This window comes from Anabrus simplex, chromosome 6 (assembly GCF_040414725.1).
Source record: "Anabrus simplex isolate iqAnaSimp1 chromosome 6, ASM4041472v1, whole genome shotgun sequence".
Taxonomy (NCBI): domain Eukaryota; kingdom Metazoa; phylum Arthropoda; class Insecta; order Orthoptera; family Tettigoniidae; genus Anabrus; species Anabrus simplex.
The window spans coordinates 321,996,162-322,015,892 of record NC_090270.1 but is presented as its reverse complement, the minus strand read 5'-3'; the positions used below and the strand labels follow the sequence as shown (position 1 = coordinate 322,015,892).

Sequence of the window (19,731 nt, the reverse complement as noted above, 5' to 3'; positions counted from 1 at the left end):
AGAGAGAGAAGATCATTCATTTAATGGAGATACATATTTGATCAATATATTAATTTGTCAGTGAACCCTAGTCTCTAGTCTATTAATGGTAAATCTTGAAGAACAGGAAACTTTTGGATGTATTGGTTTACATTGGAGTTCAATTGTATCCCACCGTCGAAGACATGACACGATTTAGCACCATCTCCCAGTACAATATACACTCCTATAACCATCCCCTCGTTCCTGCCTACTTCCAAGCAGCCGTAAATCAGACCTTGAACCTTGAGTTCCAAACATCCCACTCTGGTTTAAACAATTACTTTCACTTTACCTCTATGGAAACCCTAGTTTAAAATGCACCACCCAAACCATCAATTCTAATAACCATTGTTGGTGGGAAAATGGGAGGCCCATTAACATAATTCAACCACAGAAAATGGTTAAGTGGGAAGGGCATCTACTCATTCATTACCACTTCACATTCATTCATAATCATTTGTCTTCAACTTAGCCTGACTCATATCATTGCTACCTCAAGTCATACACATCTTCATCTACAACTCAGCCACATAAAACACTATATTTATACACTTCCCATTAATCAAGAGGCCAACAATTCTTCACTATAACAGTTTTACAGCAATAAAATTTTGCTGTATTTATGGTCGACGAGTTCATTATCAATCCATTGTGTGTTTAATTAGCTCTCGTAGAATATATTCATGCATGCTATAAGAGGTGACTAAAAGGGGAATTTCCGGGGCTGTTATACTGAGAATGTAGATTGGCAACCATGAGGCCCATAGCTCAATATAACATTGCTTCTACTTTCACCATGCTCCTCGCTTTCATCCAACATTCCTTGGTCAACTCTTGCTTTCTTCTAACCTCAACAGTATTATCTTTATGAGGCCTAGGGTGTCTATTATTCACACCCCTTGCAGCCCTTTCCTCTCTTTTGATGATACACTCATTCTTCAAATTGTCACACTTTCATTTCTTACTTTGATTAGTGTTAAGAGAAGGTAATTTCCTAATTGTAATGACTCTGAAAACAATAATCACCACCACCATCTAATGATTTTGTGATTGGTACAGAGTTCTATTTGAGAAAAAATCAATAAAGCAATTGATTTTATGAAGAATTTCTTTTACATAAGTATCTTATCAGTAAGTTATGTTAAGTTTAAATGTTTCTCTACGTAGTAATTGTTTGCAAGTTATCAAGACCTAATAAGTGGTTCAGTAGTTACTTTCTTGTAGCATTAGTGGGCTTGAAAGGTAAAATGTCAGTTATCCTATGCAGAAACCTGAACTCAACAAAGTTTTGGTGGTAGTACATTGCGAGTAAAAGCAAGTTTTCTCTGTTTCAGGCAACTGAGATTCCTGAAAAACTGGAAAGTAAAATCTTCCTCTGTTCACAACCTTGGCACTCAAAGTCTAGAGTTTTTAGCTCTATGTCTGATGCCCATTTATCTGATACACCTGTTGTATAGTGAGTGAACCATGTGGCAGTCATATTCAGAACTATCTATAATTTTATCTTTAAATTTACTTAGGGGATATGAAATTGGATGTTACATAAAACTTGAAGCTCATTTAATGAGTTGAAAGGATACTCACCTCTGCAGAAAATCCCTCGACTAGGATGGCAACTAACAAGTTGAAGAGTACGTAGTTACCAAACGTCATGAGGGCTACAAAGTAGAGAGCTGCCCAGTGACTTGTCTTCTCCATCCCATTGAAGAGCACCACATTCCAATCCTCCTGCGTCAGGATCTGCATAGGCGAACAACTGATTATCATACATACATACATACATACATACATGCATACATACATACATGCATACAATGAAACTCCAAATCCACACCACCCACACTGTAAAAAAATGAGTGTGAAAACCATGTAACTGAATATGCAGATATGTATTTTGTTCAACAAAAGCCTGTTCAGAAACTTGTTCACCATTGCTAGATTATAGAAATGATTTATTTAATGAGCTATGGAAAGATGGGAGCCCCTGTTCCCTGTCATACTATTCTAAACAGACTGTAAAGCTCTTGAAATAATTCTACCATTGTCTCTGAATCAGAGATTCTAAACGAGGACGTGCTTTCAGTTGTTCTGTGGAGTAAAACGTTATTGTCTTTCAAATGACTTACAATTTGTGTGATGTTTCGTTCGATGAATCCATATTATTAACAAATTGTAGTTTTCTATCATGAATGGAGTCAGATACCATTTTTGAGGTTGAGGAAAATTCAGAATTCAGTGAGTAACATATCTGATTGCCAAACATCAATATGTACACTCCATTCCTGACACATATTTCTATAGTTAGATAACTGTCAATATTTCTCAAGAATGTTCTTGATACTAGCCACAATAATTTTATCATACACTTGCGACTAGGGCCCGGATGTTTATGACCTAAAAATGTTAGAAATATGTAAGCATATATAACTTAAAAGTGTATTAAGATATGACAATAAATATGACTTAAAAGTTTTTGGTCACATTTTCAAAATCTTCAAAATCCTGCCACTGTTTAAATTAACGTTATATTGAAAATATGCTTTTAAAATATATAACATTCAATAATAATAGATAGGTAACAATACTAATTTTATTGTTATATTTTGAATGTATTTAATTACTCAATCCAGAGGTAACTCTCGACTCTGCATAAAATGAAATAAATGTCACATCTTGATGGGTGATCAGAAAGAATTACAATAGCAAATTACATATATTTCAAAGTTTTCAAGTAGGAACAGTCTTCTATTTTCACACAACATTGACTTGTAACAGGAAAAAGCCGCTCAACATTGCAGCATGTCACTGAGGCATATTTGAAATATGTCAAATCATTAGAGTTCAATTGAGGCTCACTATTCTGGCGCTTTATATGCATCTTTATTTACATACCAGTAAATATATATTTCTAAGAAAGATAATTGTAAGAAATTACAAACAACAATTAGGGGATGTGAAAAATTCGTCTTTAAGATGACTGCAAGCAGGTATGCGAAAATGGACTAAATAGATAAAAATATGACAAAAATATGAAAATTCACAGGGAAATAGACCATAATATGAAAAGTTACCATAAAATGAAAAAGAAATGTTGAAAGAACCAAAATATGACTTTATATGACCCGTGAAAATTGCATAATTTTAGTCTCCGTTAGATAAAATCATGCTTAACTTGTATTTTCCATGGATGTGATATAAAGAAAAAATATGACGTCATAAACATCCAGGCCCTACTTATGACACTGTAAATGTTAGGTTATCATTGCCATAAGACCTATCTGTGTCGGTGTGACGTAAAACCACTAGCAAAAAAAATGTTAGGTTACGTACCGTACCATAATAATTGGACGTTTTGGAAATTCTAACCAATAAGAAACTGTGATCATTCAACTGCAGGTTTGTGATAAATTTGACAGTCATGCATAAGGTCTGGAAAAGTCATGTTTCATTCCGGATGTCATTTTACCCAAAATCTGAGAAATAACTGTGAATAAAGGGCCCCCAATCCCGTTTAAAGTAATTTTATGTTGCATATAAATGCATATCCTATTTCAGCAATTTTCATTACTTTGGTCATATTTTGCTCATTTTAGGCCATATTTGGTTATATTTTGAGAATTTTTGTTCAAATTGAGGTGTTGTTGTTAATAAAGTACATGTTATCTACATTGATTTTTAATCATAGGATTTCAAAATATTGCAGTAGGTGTATTTTTCTTTCTTTTCCCAAAAGGGATACTATCCGCAAAACTTTTAGTGACACTTTGTTTTACGGGGGTGAGGAGCAAGGAGGGAGCTACAACGGTTCTGGTAATACTGTCAAATGAATGGAAATGAAGTCTGAATTCAATCGATAGTATGATTGATCGATATGTATTTCCTAAATCGTCATTTCCGTGTAGGAGTTCTATGTTGTTTCTGTGAAGTACTTTGATTTTCCTCACTCATGTCCAAGCTTAACCTATATTTTGACTTTGCTGTGTAAATAACAACAGTATTGAAAGTGTTGCGATTAAACTACCAGACGTCTCACGGCGATGCATAATCGATTTATATTTTTTGTGTCAGAGATTGCCAATACGAATCTTGAAGATAACCAAGGTTTACCGATTTAGCACTAGGGAGCCAAAGTATCACTAAAAGTTTCACGGACAATAGGTAGCAGGTTTATAAGACGTGATTATAAGAAAGAGATGCTGTATAAACGTACGCTGACAGATACCAAAAAAGCATCCTAATACTTCATTTTTGGTTCTTTTTTAGGAAAACAGGATGAGAACTGCACCTCAGAGCTATGATACTGAATGATTGTATGAAATTATAATTTACCTACTGTAAGTCTGTCAGTTTGCATGATTCAATGTGTCTGCTCTATTATTGCTTACCACTTTATGACAAGTTTAATGTTATCATCATGGATAGAATTCTACACAATGTTGGGGAGAAGATGATCGGCGAGCAAGTAAAGTCTATGCTCTTTGCCGACGACATTGTAGTTTGGGGAGCTAATGAAGAGGAAGTCCAGAACAAGTTGATTTATGTAATGAGGAGATAAGAAATTTTCGAATGAAGATTAGTGCTGAAAAAATAAAGACTTTGATCATGATGAGAGGTAGCAGAAAATCCAGGGAAGGGATAAAAATAGAAAATGAACCTCTTGAAGTAGTGAAAATTTTTAAATATTTGAGCAGCATGATGTCACAAGATGGAAATTTGGATGGAGGAATTGATTTAACAACACAGCAGTCTGCAAGTTTCTACCAGTGTGTGAGAGACGTTCTATGGAACAAAGATGTGCCAATGAAAAGCAAGAAGGTTTTATACTCACCTTATTATAAACCTATACTGACCTATGCTTCAGCAGCCTGGACGTTGTCTAAGTGGACCAAAGTAAGATACAAGCAGCTGAAATGAGGTCCTTGAGGAGCATACAGGGAAAGACAAGATGAGATAGAATACAAAATGAGGAAATAAGGAGAAGCGTGGGAGTGTGTAAACTTCAAGAAGAGATTGATATAGCAAAGCTGAAATGGTCTGGACACTTGATGAGAATGCCAGGAGACAGAATACGAAAGAGAACATTCATGGACATGGAGACTGCAAAGAGGCCTAGGGGACGGCCTAGAATGAGATGGAGGAGCTCTGTTGTGGACTGTATTGCAAATAGAGGAGTCAATAGCAATAGCGTACTAGAAGAGGAGTGGTGGAAAGATCGAGTAAGGTGGAGGGTTTTGGTACACTACCCTACCTGAGATAATCTGAAAAAGGGAATGGATGAGGCAGAAGAAGAAGAATACTATGACCTTCCAATGACGTGCAATTACATGTCAGGGAGTCATTGGAGGTCATAAGCATGATAAATGCATGTGGACGGCATGGTGGTAAAATAACTGTTGATGTGCGGCGAATTTAATATTCGTAAGATATGAGCCGACACAACTCGCGAATTGATAGTAGATCGTATGGATGAGAATCGATAGATCAAGCTCGGAACCCCGTGGTACACATCGGACCGCGTGTAAAACCGTGTAGTCACAAGCGGGTATCAATAAATACTTGCAGTAACAGTTGAGAAGAAAATCGGCCAGACATCACATCTAGTATAACAGACATTAAGGAGGCCATGGACTGAGCCGGAATTATGCATTTAATTATCTAACAGGCGTGTGGCGTGACGTATTTCAAGTGGAAAGAACAAACAATAGTAGCGTGTGTTCCTTTGTGGATCTCTGTGATAACGTTCCTCAATGTCAAAACCAGATGTAAAGAAATCAGGATCGTAGTTATGTAGCTTATGGAAAGCAGCCTCGTTTTTTACTGAAATAATGAAGTTGGAATTTGTTTTAAATGTCGATTGTTGAAGAGTACAAAAAGGATCGTGAAGCAATAGAGAGCTCAGCCCGTATATCCGAATTAAAGCTCATAAAATTGAAGAAGTTGAGGCCTAAATACGTTAACAAACTAAGTATAGCATTGAGCGATATAAAATTTACACAGGCCAGTATTAATCTATAACAGTGGATTTAAAAAATATGTACGAATTCGATCTAACCATTCTGTTCAAGTTTCAGGTTGAACTCAAGATGTTGCCTATATTTGTGAATAAGGAAGTTCATATAGAAGAGATGTCCGAGTAAACTGGTAGGATCCTGGTGGATCCGCACTCTGCCGAGATGAATGAGATGGCTGAAGAAATAACCTGACGACCAATACCCATGGAAAAACGAAGAAGTCAGATGAGTAGTCGAACCTTGCCCTTCTTGTTTACTTGTAGATGCTTATAGTAGAAGTAGATTTCTTTTTTAATGTCACACAGGTGATATAAAATGAAATGACTTGAATGTTCTAACGTGCTAACGGTGTTGGTAACGTCATGTAATGCTACTGCGTATATTAGAATATACTAGGGTTAGGCGATCTTTCCTGCGTTGTTTTCGGTGTTTGTGGAACAGTTATAAGGCGTGTGTGATCTTGAATGCCACAGGTAAGTTTTGGTGTGCTGATGTGTGAAATATTTGAAGTGGTGATCTTATGGTAATGTATAATTCCGCGGAGTGTTGTGATATGTTTAGTGGATCGACTCAGTGATGGTCGTATGAATAATCGTGAAGCTCTTCAAAGATATTTAGCTCATTTATGTAGGGGATGATGATTTCTCATTATGTGGTGGACATTGTGAAGCGTAAAATATGTAGGGTCATCTAAAGGTATAGTTGACGGTATAAGCAGGGAATGATTTATTGAGTGGTGAATTGCGGTAGTAATGTAATTCTTTGAGATGGCCAATGGTTAGGATAATAGTATTGAAAGGTATTTCCGCCGCGTATATTTGAGTTTATTAGATGAGCGTGTTTCGTAGCGTTGTTTTGAATGCTTTTCGAAGAGTTTGGATAGGCATGCGAGCTGACATGAGTTTAATTTGGTATCACATGGGTAGCGGAATGTATTTACGAATATACGAGTAGGATCTTCGACAAGCTACTCGAACGACTATTTGATTGTGAGATTATTGTCACCTGTACTGTAGATCAACTTGTGGTATTGCTAGATGTAGTAAGTTAGCGCTGTAGGTGTATTTTCAGCAGGATGGAATGGAGCCGATGCAACGCAGATCGTCTGGCACTTGATAGTTTGCTTATTTATGTCAGTAGATAGTGCCTTTTCAGGTGCAGCCACATGACGCCGTTGGTTGGACGGAGACATGCAGTTAATTGATCATGGAGCACTGATATTATTATGTATTTGATGGATTTTCGGTGTTTATCATGCGCTGTTAGAAAATTCAAGTTATTACTCAGTTAGTTAGGTAATTATAATGAAGTAATAAGAGAAGTAGAGCAGGGAGGACAGGTTCGTCTAGTAATACGTCAGAAATGAACAAACAAGATGAACGATTTGAGACTGAAATTGCTGATTTTCCATTATATCAATTTATATTTATTTAAATGAAACAGTGTTGCGTAATGATGTGATTTTAACTTAATGACTGACAATTATTTTTCAAGATGGACTTGATTCTTTAATACGGTGCGGTTGTGATGCACAAAGTTAATATTTTTTTACGTTGCATATTCAGTTGTTCAGTTGTAGCCAGTTAATTTCATTTTATTAAAATTATTATACTTCCAATTTCTCATTGCAAATATTCATTTATGCCTAGTTTTAGTGAGCTTATTATCTTGAATCTGATGTTAGATTATTATCGGACTAAGTATTGATAGGATGTGACCGCTTCCTTTCCGAAGGGCCATGCCCTGAGTGGAAGATCATGTAAACCCCTGAATTCTAGTCGAGCGAAATTATAAAATTTATTATCATCTCCGAGTTAGGCGTCCCACGAACGGTCACATAGGGTATATTTAATAGTTTTTGGCTACCCAACAGCGGGGCCTGAAAAGGAAGCAACGGGATATGATAGCAAAGGTTCAGTTAGGCAAATGAGAAATTGGAAGGTTGTGTCGGTTAATCAAAGATCAGATTGTTTGTTCATTCATGTTTATTGCGGTAGCTATCAGTCATTTCGGTACGGGTTCGGGTCCATCAGGGCCTAAATAGTCAACTGATATACTTAGCGGATAGCGAGTAGAGTTAGGTAGGTGACATTTGAGGAACGGTAGGAGAATAAAGACATTTATTGTTCGGTTACCATAACATTAATAATGGCGTCGTTGGCACAAGTCAAGGCACTGTTAGAAGAACTGGCAGGAAGGGTAACGAAAGCGCAAGAATCACAGGAAGTCGCTCTGAAAGAAATGAGAGAATCGCAAGAAACATTGGCGAAAGAAATAAGAGAATTGCAAGAGACAACGGCGAAAGAAATAAGAGAATTGCAAGAGACAACGGCAAAAGAAATAAGAGAGGCACAGGAAACAATGGCAATGGAAATGAGAAAAGAGAACCAGGAAAGGCAGGAGGCGACCAACAGAGAAATCAGGGAGAACCAACGGATCGTTTCTGAAATAGTCCAGCAGAATTCGAAGGTAATGCAAGAAGAAATGCTAGCACTGGGGTCGCGGATGTCCGAGATACAGGCTGACATACTAGAGGACATGAAAAATTTGAGGAATGAAGTTACAACGGTCATAAACGAAAACAGGAAAGAAGTCAATGAAATGTTCGCCGAATTTAAGGCCGAGCTGAAGGTGAACGTGAACGATATCCAAGCACAGGTTGACCGCGATCTAAATGTGTTAAAGGAGGAAGTAGTAATTATACAAGGAAAGATCGTTGAATCGAGCACCAGCTGGGAAGACAAGTTCAAAAAGATATCTGAAGACGTTGGGGAAATCAACAGAGGTGTTCATGAGGAGATGAACACAGCAAAAGAAGACATCAGTAGCAAGTTCCAGTTGATCATCGACGAGTCAGATAAAAACCGAACACTGACTGGTCAGCAAATAAAGAAATTGAGCGATGAGCTTGAGAACGTACAAAAGGACATTCAAAACATGAAAATTGACAGCGAAACAACGAAGAGGCTTGTACTGACCACTTTAGAGAAATCATCGTCAACGGATAACGAAAGGAAGACAGAAATAGATTGCCAATTTGAGATTCCAATATGCAATACTGATAGTAGCGAGAACGGCGTCATGCATACTGGGAATGGTACCCAGATAATTAATGTGATTCGCACTAATGAGGATAGACCGAAGAAGTTCACTGGGAACATTAAGTCTGGAATGACTCCTCGGGGTTTTATCCGAGAAATTGAAGAGTATTTCCGTGAGGCGAAGATAATACCTGAAAGACAACTCAAAGCGGTAGAACGTCACCTGGACGGAGCGCCACTGATATGGTATAAGGCGTTCAGATATGTTTTCGAGGATTATACCGGATTTAAACAGGCGTTTTTAGAGAGGTTTTGGGGAATTGATGTTCAACAGAATGTTAGGTTGGAGCTATACTCAAAAAAATACTCTCTCGGTGGACCAAGCTGCTTTTCAGATTACTTTACTGTGCATTTCCACCGTCTAAAAGAGTTAGATTCACCGCCGACAGAACTAGAAATGGTACGAGCTATAATTAAACAATTTCCGCCTGACGTTCAGCGATTGTTAACTGCAGCAAATGTACAATCTGCAGTACATGCTGAGGCAGTACTGAGACAACTTGACAGTACGAATACGCAGGTTGGAAACCGAATAATAAAACACATAGAGCCATCGGTGAATGTCGCTACACCAGTGGAACGAGAAGAAGACTGTCGAGGAAATAATCAATGCCATTGTGCGAAGAGGTGGAAGCAAGAGAGATATGATAACCAAGATAGTAACCAGCAACATAGAGAATGGACATCGCCTCAGAATAACAATGGAAGGTACTCGCGATTTAGGAGAATGGCACACTGGAACTATCATCGGGATAGATGGCCGTGCCGGAGAAACACAAGCCAGGGAAGACCAGGACAGAGGAGTGAAGATCGAAATGGGGACGTCGATCAGGAAAAAAGGAAATACCTGGAAGAATTGAAACACCAACAAGAGGCAAAGCGTTGGGAGGAAGCAATTAGGAACCAGGAAATGAATGCGGACTGTGTAGGTGCGACAAGTCTCCAATACCAGCAACAGCAAAGGGATGATGCTTTAAGTAGAACGCTCAATCCTGGTGCAATTCCGTTTGAGGCTAATCCCAAAGAGAGGAACGGGGTGAAAAGAAAAACAACGACAATTTAGAATTTGAAGAAGATAAGATAGATCTTGATGAACAGCTGAATAGGCAACGAGAATGGATTATCAGCAATATAGAGTCTTGGGAATTCGAGCCCGAAGAGTTATTAGAAGACCGCCAGTCGGGCGAAGTTGAAATAAAAAGAGGACTTCCTATCATCTGGGTAGCAATATTGGGCGTCAGAGTATACTCTTTATTAGATACAGGCGCCAGCATTAGCATTATTTCAAGGGTATTTTCACGGAACTTCAAGGCAGAGCACGAATTCCTGTCATACCGGTGGCCAACGTAAAGATAAGAGGGATCATACCTGACAAAGTTGCCAGTTGTAAGGTGCAAACCTTTCTACCGGTGGAGATTGGAAGGGTCACATTTGAACATCCGTTCTTGGTAATGGATAAAATCCAACACAATGTAATAATAGGCTCAGACTTTATAAGAGAAAACAACATCGTTATCGATTTGAACAGAGAGGAGATTCGGATCAGACACAATAATGAGGAACGAACGCATGTTACTGCTAGAATTGAAAATAAAAGGGTATGTGAATTACATAAAACCATGAACATTTCGGTCGAAAAGGTAATGCAGTTAGCAGAGGAAATCATGGAGAAATATGACTCAGAAGACTTGCGATAAACTACGACTGAAGAAGGAATTGGAGGTACGGCTGGACAGGGTCTCTAGATGGGCATTATATGCACAACAGTTTGACCTTCAAATAGAGTATTGCCCGGGAAAGTCAAATGTATTAGCCGATAGTTTGAGCAGGAATCCTCCGGAAGGTGTACGAGAATGAATGTCATAGAAATAACAGCTGAGGACGAGGAATGCCTCCAAGATCTGAAACGTTTATCAGAGTTGCAGATGAATGACCGATGTTTAAGATCAATAATTGAAGAGTGTCAAAGAGTCGATGATAGGCCAGATAATCACGGAGTGAATGCGCTAACGGCTGAGTACGTCTACAATAACAATTTGCTATATAAATTTATAGATAAGGAGAAGAAGAAATTAAGGGTAGTCGTCCCGCATAAACTGAGATGCAAATTAATATGGTACGTACACCGTATGATTGCTCACGGTGGAGTTGATAAATTGACAGCTACAATTGGTGAGACGTTCACGTGGGTTGGATTGAGAAGACATGTTAGGAAAATAATTAGAACATGTGACATCTGTCAGCGTGTGAAACACAGCTCAATATTATTATACCAACAGCCAATTCCTATAATACCAGATAACCCCAGAGAAATTTTCGCAATGGATTTATATGGTGTGTTACCAGTCAGTAAACGAGGTAACCGGTTCATCTTGGTGACCCTAGATCTCATGTCGAAGTTTGTATCGTTACAACCAATCAGGAAGGCTAACTCGAAATCCATCATCAGAGCGTTAGAAAGACAGGTTATACCAGAAATGGGAAAACCGAGTTGCGTAATCACTGATCACGGGACTCAATTTACATCTAAAGAGTTTGCTGAGGCGCTTGCAAGGATGAACATTTAACACAGGTTTAGTTCAATTAGGCATCCAGAGTCGAACGCTGCAGAGAGGATTATGCGGGAAATCTCCAAGCACTGCAGAATTTTCTGCTCGGAACGTCATTGGACATGGGCGACATACTTACCAACGATCGCAGAATGCATGAATAATACTTGGCATGAGTCAATTGACAACATTCCTAGCACACTTCATCTAAATCATCATCCTCGGCGTCCTTGGAATGATATTATCCCAAGACCTGTAGATGAAGTGCCTGAAGCTGAAGATAAAAGTTCGACGAGCAAAGTTACGCATGGTAAAACAAGCGGAGAAAAGAGCGAAAAAAATGAGATATAGGAAGTTCCGGAAACCATTGGAGATTGGGACCTATGTTTTAATTAAAAAGCCTGCTGTTTCTGATCCCAAAGCAAGATTTTTCTCGAAGTTTGCCCACCTATACATTGGACCATTTAAGATCGTAGAAGATTTAGGCAATAATGCCTATAGGATTCAAAGTATGGACTCAAAGAACATGTCAATATACAATTCTGCCAATTTGCGACAATATTACTTTCCTATCACCAGAGAAGAAGAGGAAACTAATCTCGTTTTTGAAGATGGTACGACGGACGACGAACTGAGTGAAGACAATCCTATGGACGGGGAGGAAGAGACCTGTTAAGTTTGGCAATGGATACCGCTAAGGTAAGGGTGACGAGTTAATAGAAGAATGGATAAGTTCTGATCTGGAAGATAAGTGCGAGTTGTTCGGTCATGAAGTTAGAATTTGGTAACATTAGAAGAAAAAGGAATTTTGTTATCCAGAATCACATGATAAGAAATTTCTCCCTATGTTCAAAATTTCTTCTCCAAGTAAGGGGGGAATATGACCTTCCAATGACGTGCAATTACATGTCAGGGAGTCATTGGAGGTCATAAGCATGATAAATGCATGTGGACGGCATGGTGGTAAAATAACTGTTGATGTGCGGCGAATTTAATATTCGTAAGATATGAGCCGACACAACTCGCGAATTGATAGTAGATCGTATGGATGAGAATCGATAGATCAAGCTCGGAACCCCGTGGTACACATCGGACCGCGTGTAAAACCGTGTAGTCACAAGCGGGTATCAATAAATACTTGCAGTAACAGTTGAGAAGAAAATCGGCCAGACATCACATCTAGTATAACAGACATTAAGGAGGCCATGGACTGAGCCGGAATTATGCATTTAATTATCTAACAGGCGTGTGGCGTGACGTATTTCAAGTGGAAAGAACAAACAATAGTAGCGTGTGTTCCTTTGTGGATCTCTGTGATAACGTTCCTCAATGTCAAAACCAGATGTAAAGAAATCAGGATCGTAGTTATGTAGCTTATGGAAAGCAGCCTCGTTTTTTATTGAAATAATGAAGTTGGAATTTGTTTTAAATGTCGATTGTTGAAGAGTACAAAAAGGATCGTGAAGCAATAGAGAGCTCAGCCCGTATATCCGAATTAAAGCTCATAAAATTGAAGAAGTTGAGGCCTAAATACGTTAACAAACTAAGTATAGCATTGAGCGATATAAAATTTACACAGGCCAGTATTAATCTATAACAGTGGATTTAAAAAATATGTACGAATTCGATCTAACCATTCTGTTCAAGTTTCAGGTTGAACTCAAGATGTTGCCTATATTTGTGAATAAGGAAGTTCATATAGAAGAGATGTCTGAGTAAACTGGTAGGATCCTGGTGGATCCGCACTCTGCCGAGATGAATGAGATGGCTGAAGAAATAACCTGACGACCAATACCCATGGAAAAACGAAGAAGTCAGATGAGTAGTCGAACCTTGCCCTTCTTGTTTACTTGTAGATGCTTATAGTAGAAGTAGATTTCTTTTTTAATGTCACACAGGTGATATAAAATGAAATGACTTGAATGTTCTAACGTGCTAACGGTGTTGGTAACGTCATGTAATGCTACTGCGTATATTAGAATATACTAGGGTTAGGCGATCTTTCCTGCGTTGTTTTCGGTGTTTGTGATACAGTTATAAGGCGTGTGTGATCTTGAATGCCACAGGTAAGTTTTGGTGTGCTGATGTGTGAAATATTTGAAGTGGTGATCTTATGGTAATGTATAATTCCGCGGAGTGTTGTGATATGTTTAGTGGATCGACTCAGTGATGGTCGTATGAATAATCGTGAAGCTCTTCAAAGATATTTAGCTCATTTATGTAGGGGATGATGATTTCTCATTATGTGGTGGACATTGTGAAGCGTAAAATATGTAGGGTCATCTAAAGGTATAGTTGACGGTATAAGCAGGGAATGATTTATTGAGTGGTGAATTGCGGTAGTAATGTAATTCTTTGAGATGGCCAATGGTTAGGATAATAGTATTGAAAGGTATTTCCGCCGCGTATATTTGAGTTTATTAGATGAGCGTGTTTCGTAGCGTTGTTTTGAATGCTTTTCGAAGAGTTTGGATAGGCATGCGAGCTGACATGAGTTTAATTTGGTATCACATGGGTAGCGGAATGTATTTACGAATATACGAGTAGGATCTTCGACAAGCTACTCGAACGACTATTTGATTGTGAGATTATTGTCACCTGTACTGTAGATCAACTTGTGGTATTGCTAGATGTAGTAAGTTAGCGCTGTAGGTGTATTTTCAGCAGGATGGAATGGAGCCGATGCAACGCAGATCGTCTGGCACTTGATAGTTTGCTTATTTATGTCAGTAGATAGTGCCTTTTCAGGTGCAGCCACATGACGCCGTTGGTTGGACGGAGACATGCAGTTAATTGATCATGGAGCACTGATATTATTATGTATTTGATGGATTTTCGGTGTTTATCATGCGCTGTTAGAAAATTCAAGTTATTACTCAGTTAGGTAATTATAATGAAGTAATAAGAGAAGTAGAGCAGGGAGGACAGGTTCGTCTAGTAATACGTCAGAAATGAACAAACAAGATGAACGATTTGAGACTGAAATTGCTGATTTTCCATTATATCAATTTATATTTATTTAAATGAAACAGTGTTGCGTAATGATGTGATTTTAACTTAATGACTGACAATTATTTTTCAAGATGGACTTGATTCTTTAATACGGTGCGGTTGTGATGCACAAAGTTAATATTTTTTTACGTTGCATATTCAGTTGTTCAGTTGTAGCCAGTTAATTTCATTTTATTAAAATTATTATACTTCCAATTTCTCATTGCAAATATTCATTTATGCCTAGTTTTAGTGAGCTTATTATCTTGAATCTGATGTTAGATTATTATCGGACTAAGTATTGATAGGATGTGACCGCTTCCTTTCCGAAGGGCCATGCCCTGAGTGGAAGATCATGTAAACCCCTGAATTCTAGTCGAGCGAAATTATAAAATTTATTATCATCTCCGAGTTAGGCGTCCCACGAACGGTCACAATACTCTAATACTTGATAACTATCCCTGAAATGCTTAAGTCATATTTGCCTCTTTTTAGGTCATATTTGCTTGCATATTTTGTTCTTATTTAGGTCATAAACTTCCAAATCCTCCTCTTATATCATGTCCATGTGAAGTAGAGGGATCCGGTATTGTCAGGTCTTTGCATTTAAAAGAGGAAGGACTCATGTCACAAGCAAATGCAAGGCCCTCTTTTGGAGTCAGAAAGCTTTCCATTGAGCCACAATGACTACTATTCAGAGATATCATGAGTATGTTATTTAATTAACATAAAACTGTGACTAGTATGCAGAACAAATTCACAAGTGGTAAATTTAGAGTGTTTATATTGTTGTTATGGTGCCTTCTTATCCTAGCCTTTGTAAATCAATTTCTGGGTATCTCATTTCCAGTCTCATAGTCACCAAATGCTATACATGGTAAGTTTAATTTTAATTCCGGAAATTGATAATTTCACAAAAAAATGTTTGAACACATATCTTGAATTTACAGTACAAACGCTTAAATCAATTGTGCAAAGGTAAAATGCATTTTGAAAGGTTTCTTTGAGGTCATTCTCCAATGATACAAGTTCTCATTCTAGATCTATTACTCAGGATACCCTGAAATGTGACTGCAACTTGTATGACTTTTGCTGTTTAAATTTTATTTCCTGCAGAAAACATTAAGTTATGTTATATTAATTAAGAACTTAAAATATGAGAAGTAAAATGAACATTTTTTAGAACATAGAAAGAATGTATAGTATGCAAAGATATTAATAACTTCTCTCTCTCTCTCTCTCTCACACACACACACACACACAGAACATTTCTATCTACCACGTCACAAGCCAAGAGATGAAACACATCAAACATGTACGGTACTTTATATTTTAAATAGATTTTACCCACATTGAAAAGGTTTTGGGAATCTAATCAATCGTGACCTTCGAGTTTCATACAAAATCACTAAGTGAAACACAAAGGTGTGAGGATGTCTGTAACAGATTAGGCAGCATTAAGCCAAGTCTCATGAAAGCTATTCTTGTATCTAGCGCAGGGTTTCTGCTGTTAACAAATATAAAAACTGTTCCAGTGGGTGACCTTTTAAAGATAGATATGTGATACCGGGACTTTTTATGCTGTATAATTCTTACGCATATAGTTTGTGGATATGTTTAATGGTTTAGGTGGTGTATGCCAAGAAAGTATTATCATGTCGTCAGTTTCTTTAGAGTTGTTTCACAGAAACTACTACTGCTTGGCTTACTCCCATAACAGTTTTTATACAGTACCTATAATAACAGAAACCTTTCTCAGGAGGTTATCTAAGCAACAGCAAAAGTCGCTGTTCTAGCTAACTGGAGAAGACAGACCCTGAGGTTTCAATACTGTACGCCACATTTATATGTTCAACCATAATAGCAATTTCTATTAAAGTGGTATTTGTTTTTGTTTTCCAACGACAGAGTGCTGAAGAACGATATTACCAGTAACTGATTTTGAGATAAAATTACTGGGAGTAAGCTTTTTGCTAGTGGTTTAACATTGCATTAACAAACCAAAGGTTTTCTGCGACATAAGGATGGAAAAGGGATTGGGAAGATAGTGGCCATGGCCTTAATTTAGGTACAACCCCAGCATTTGCCTGGTATGAAAGTGGGAAACTATGAGAAACCCTCTTCAGGGCTGCCAGCAGTGGAATTCAAGCTCATCATCTCTTGAATGCGACCCTAACCGCATAGCCAACTAGCTTGGTATCCTGGAAGCAAGCGAGGGAGAACTTCACTAAGGAAGAAAATTATGGACTAAAAACCAGTTGTTATTTTCCAGGATTGTAGTGTGTTAGCAGGTTGTCTCTTCCGAGAAAATGCATGGTTAAGGGGCCTGGCTTTTGACTTACATGTTCGATAACCAAATTAATATGAGTAGAATATCAAAGAAGCTGTTCAATTTTATAAAGGTTAGATATTTTTACAGTTAGGCCCTGTACAGAAGTAATTGTATCTCCTAGTTACTTCTAGTAATAATACCATCCCCTCCACAATTGTGCAATAGCCTTGATGGACTTTGGCCTACCAAGCGACCCCTTTTCAGCTCGAAGGCCTGCAGATTACGAGGTGACGCGTGGTCAGCATGTTGAATCCTCTCGGCCGTCATTCCTGGCTTTCTAGTTTAAACCACTATATCTCTCCGTCAGATAGTTCCTCAATTGTAATGAAATAGGCTGCATGGACTTCAAACCAGCCGTCAGATCCATTTAAACATCCTTCACCTTTACAGGAATTTAACTCAGGGCCTCTGGGTAAGAGGCAGGTTCGCTACCCCTAAACCACGGGACTGGCTTTCTAATAATAATAATAATATGGTCTCAGCTACCATGCTGCAGGCATTTTGATCTGATGTAATTTATGTTGTCTACCTTTCTTTTTGCTAGTGGCTTTACGTAGCACCGATACAGAGAGGTCTTATGGCGACGATGGGATAGGATAGGCCTAGGAGTTGGAAGGAGGCGGCCGTGACTTTAATTAAGGCACAGCCCCAGAATTCGCCTGGTGTGAAAATGGGAAACCACGGAAAACCATCTGCCGACAGTGGGATTCGAACCTACCTCCCGGATGCAAGCTCACAGCCGCGCGCTCCTAACCGCATGGCCAACTCGCCCGGTTGTCGTCTACCTGTCAATTTCAATGTTCTGTTTTATTATTCCAGATATCAGAGAAACTAGAGCTCTATTGGGTGATCTATGACTGAGTTAATTTTAGCTGGGCCGAGTAGCTGAGATAGTAGAGCGCTGGTTTTCTGAGCCCAGTGTGGCAAGTTCGATTCTGGCTCAGTCCGCTGGTATTAAAAGGTGCTCAAATACGTCAACCCCATGTCGGTAGACTTACAAGCACGCTAAAGAACTTATGCGGGACAAAATTCCGGCACTTCGGTGTCTCCGAAAACCATAACAATAGTGGAACGTAAAATCATTAGCATTATTATTAGTAGCAAATTCTCCGAATATTGGAAGACGTTAAGCAAATAACTCAATCATTTCTTCTGTTGGTTCTTCCTGTTTTTCCAATAGGTTTTCATTCTTTCAGAGAAGGTTTGTTTACGTTCTGCCGACAACTTTGGTCTGTACTTTTTTTCTTTTTTGTTTTTTTGTGGTTGCTCTGATGTAACTTCTCAGTTGTTTACTTTGTGTCTAAAAATGTCTCTTTCTAGGATGTCTGTTGAACTTATGTTTGCGTTTTTGAGGTCCTTTCGAAGTTCGTTGAGTCAGGGTGTGGAGTTCTTAGGCGAGGTTACATAATCTATTATTCTTTTTGTCAATCAGTTTTCTGGTAATCTAGTCAGATGGCCGAAGAATTTCATTCGTCTTTTCCTAATGACAATTTCGATGTTTGAAAACTTTTCCAAGGAAAATTCTTCAGTTTGTCAACTCTTTCAAGAACTTGGTGGGTTAGTCTAGTTTCTGGAAGCCTCTTAACATGTCCATAAAATTTTAGCCTTTTTTTCCTGAGGTCTGCCGCAATATTAGATCATTTTTCTGTGGATTTCCGGGTTTGGAGGTGGTACCCTTCTCCCGTGTGTCTTGGTCCTAAAATTTTCCTCATGACATTTCGCTCTTCTTTTAGGATATTTTCCAGTTCGCCCTTTCTATGAAGCATTAGAGTTTCCCCTGCATATAAAGCCTCCGGTTTGATTACAGTATTGTAATGTTTAATCTTAACGTGGAGAGACATACATTTTTTGTTGCAGATTTCTCTTGTTCTCCCATAAGCTCTTCTGAGTTTTTGGACACGGTTGTTTTGGGCTATTTTCTCTTGTCCGGTTGGTTCGAGGATTTCGTCCAGGTATTTGAAGTGAGGGACTCTGTTGATTTGTCCGTATTTTGTATTGAGACTATGGATGTCTAGTTTTGCACAGAAAAATTCAGTTTTCTGGAAGGAGATATGAAGTCCGACCTTTCTGGCACATTCTAGGAGAATTTCAACTTGCTTTATTGCTGTGACTTCATCGCTGGACAAAAGGGCCAGGTCATCCGCGAAGGCTAAGCATGGAATTTCAAGCTTGTTTTTTCGTGTCCCGATGTTTACTGGGTTCCAGCTATTTTGTGCTTTCAGTTCGTTTTCCCATTCCCTCATCACCTTATCTAGTACGAGGTTGAAGAGGAGGGGTGATAGTCCATCTCATTGCCGGACACCAGTTTTTATCTGGAATTCGTCTGAGATTTCTCCCATGAATTTCACTCTTGACTTCGTGTCAGTGAGGGTCTGTTTGGTCAAGTTTAGCGTTTTGGAGTCTAGTCCCTGTTCTTTCAGGATGCTGAACAGAGATTGACGATCAACTGAATCATAAGCCTTCTTGAAATCTACAAAGGTACAGATGATTGGAAGGTTTCTGAGGGCCCTGAATTTTAGAGCGGTTTTGAGATTGAAGATCTGTTCAGTGTATGATCTATTATTATTATTATTATTATTATTATTATTATTATTATTATTATTATTATTATTATTATTATTATTATTATGTCGGGGAAACACCAAATTTGTCACCAGAGATCTTTTAGATACCAACATGGTAGCCTACGGCATGGCGTGCTGAATGGACTTTCCTTTGCTTTCAAA

General features: G+C 38.4%; 1 protein-coding gene across 1 annotated transcript in view; it reads right to left on the bottom strand.

Annotated features, from left to right (window-relative positions):
- Ca-alpha1T (Ca[2+]-channel protein alpha[[1]] subunit T) overlaps positions 1–19,731 on the bottom strand; it is a 614,336-nt gene that overhangs the window by 131,848 nt on the left and 462,757 nt on the right. Inside the window, exon 17 of the mRNA XM_068228299.1 lies at positions 1,606–1,761. Coding sequence (XP_068084400.1) covers positions 1,606–1,761 — 156 coding nt within the window. The remainder of the gene's footprint in view (positions 1–1,605; positions 1,762–19,731) is intronic.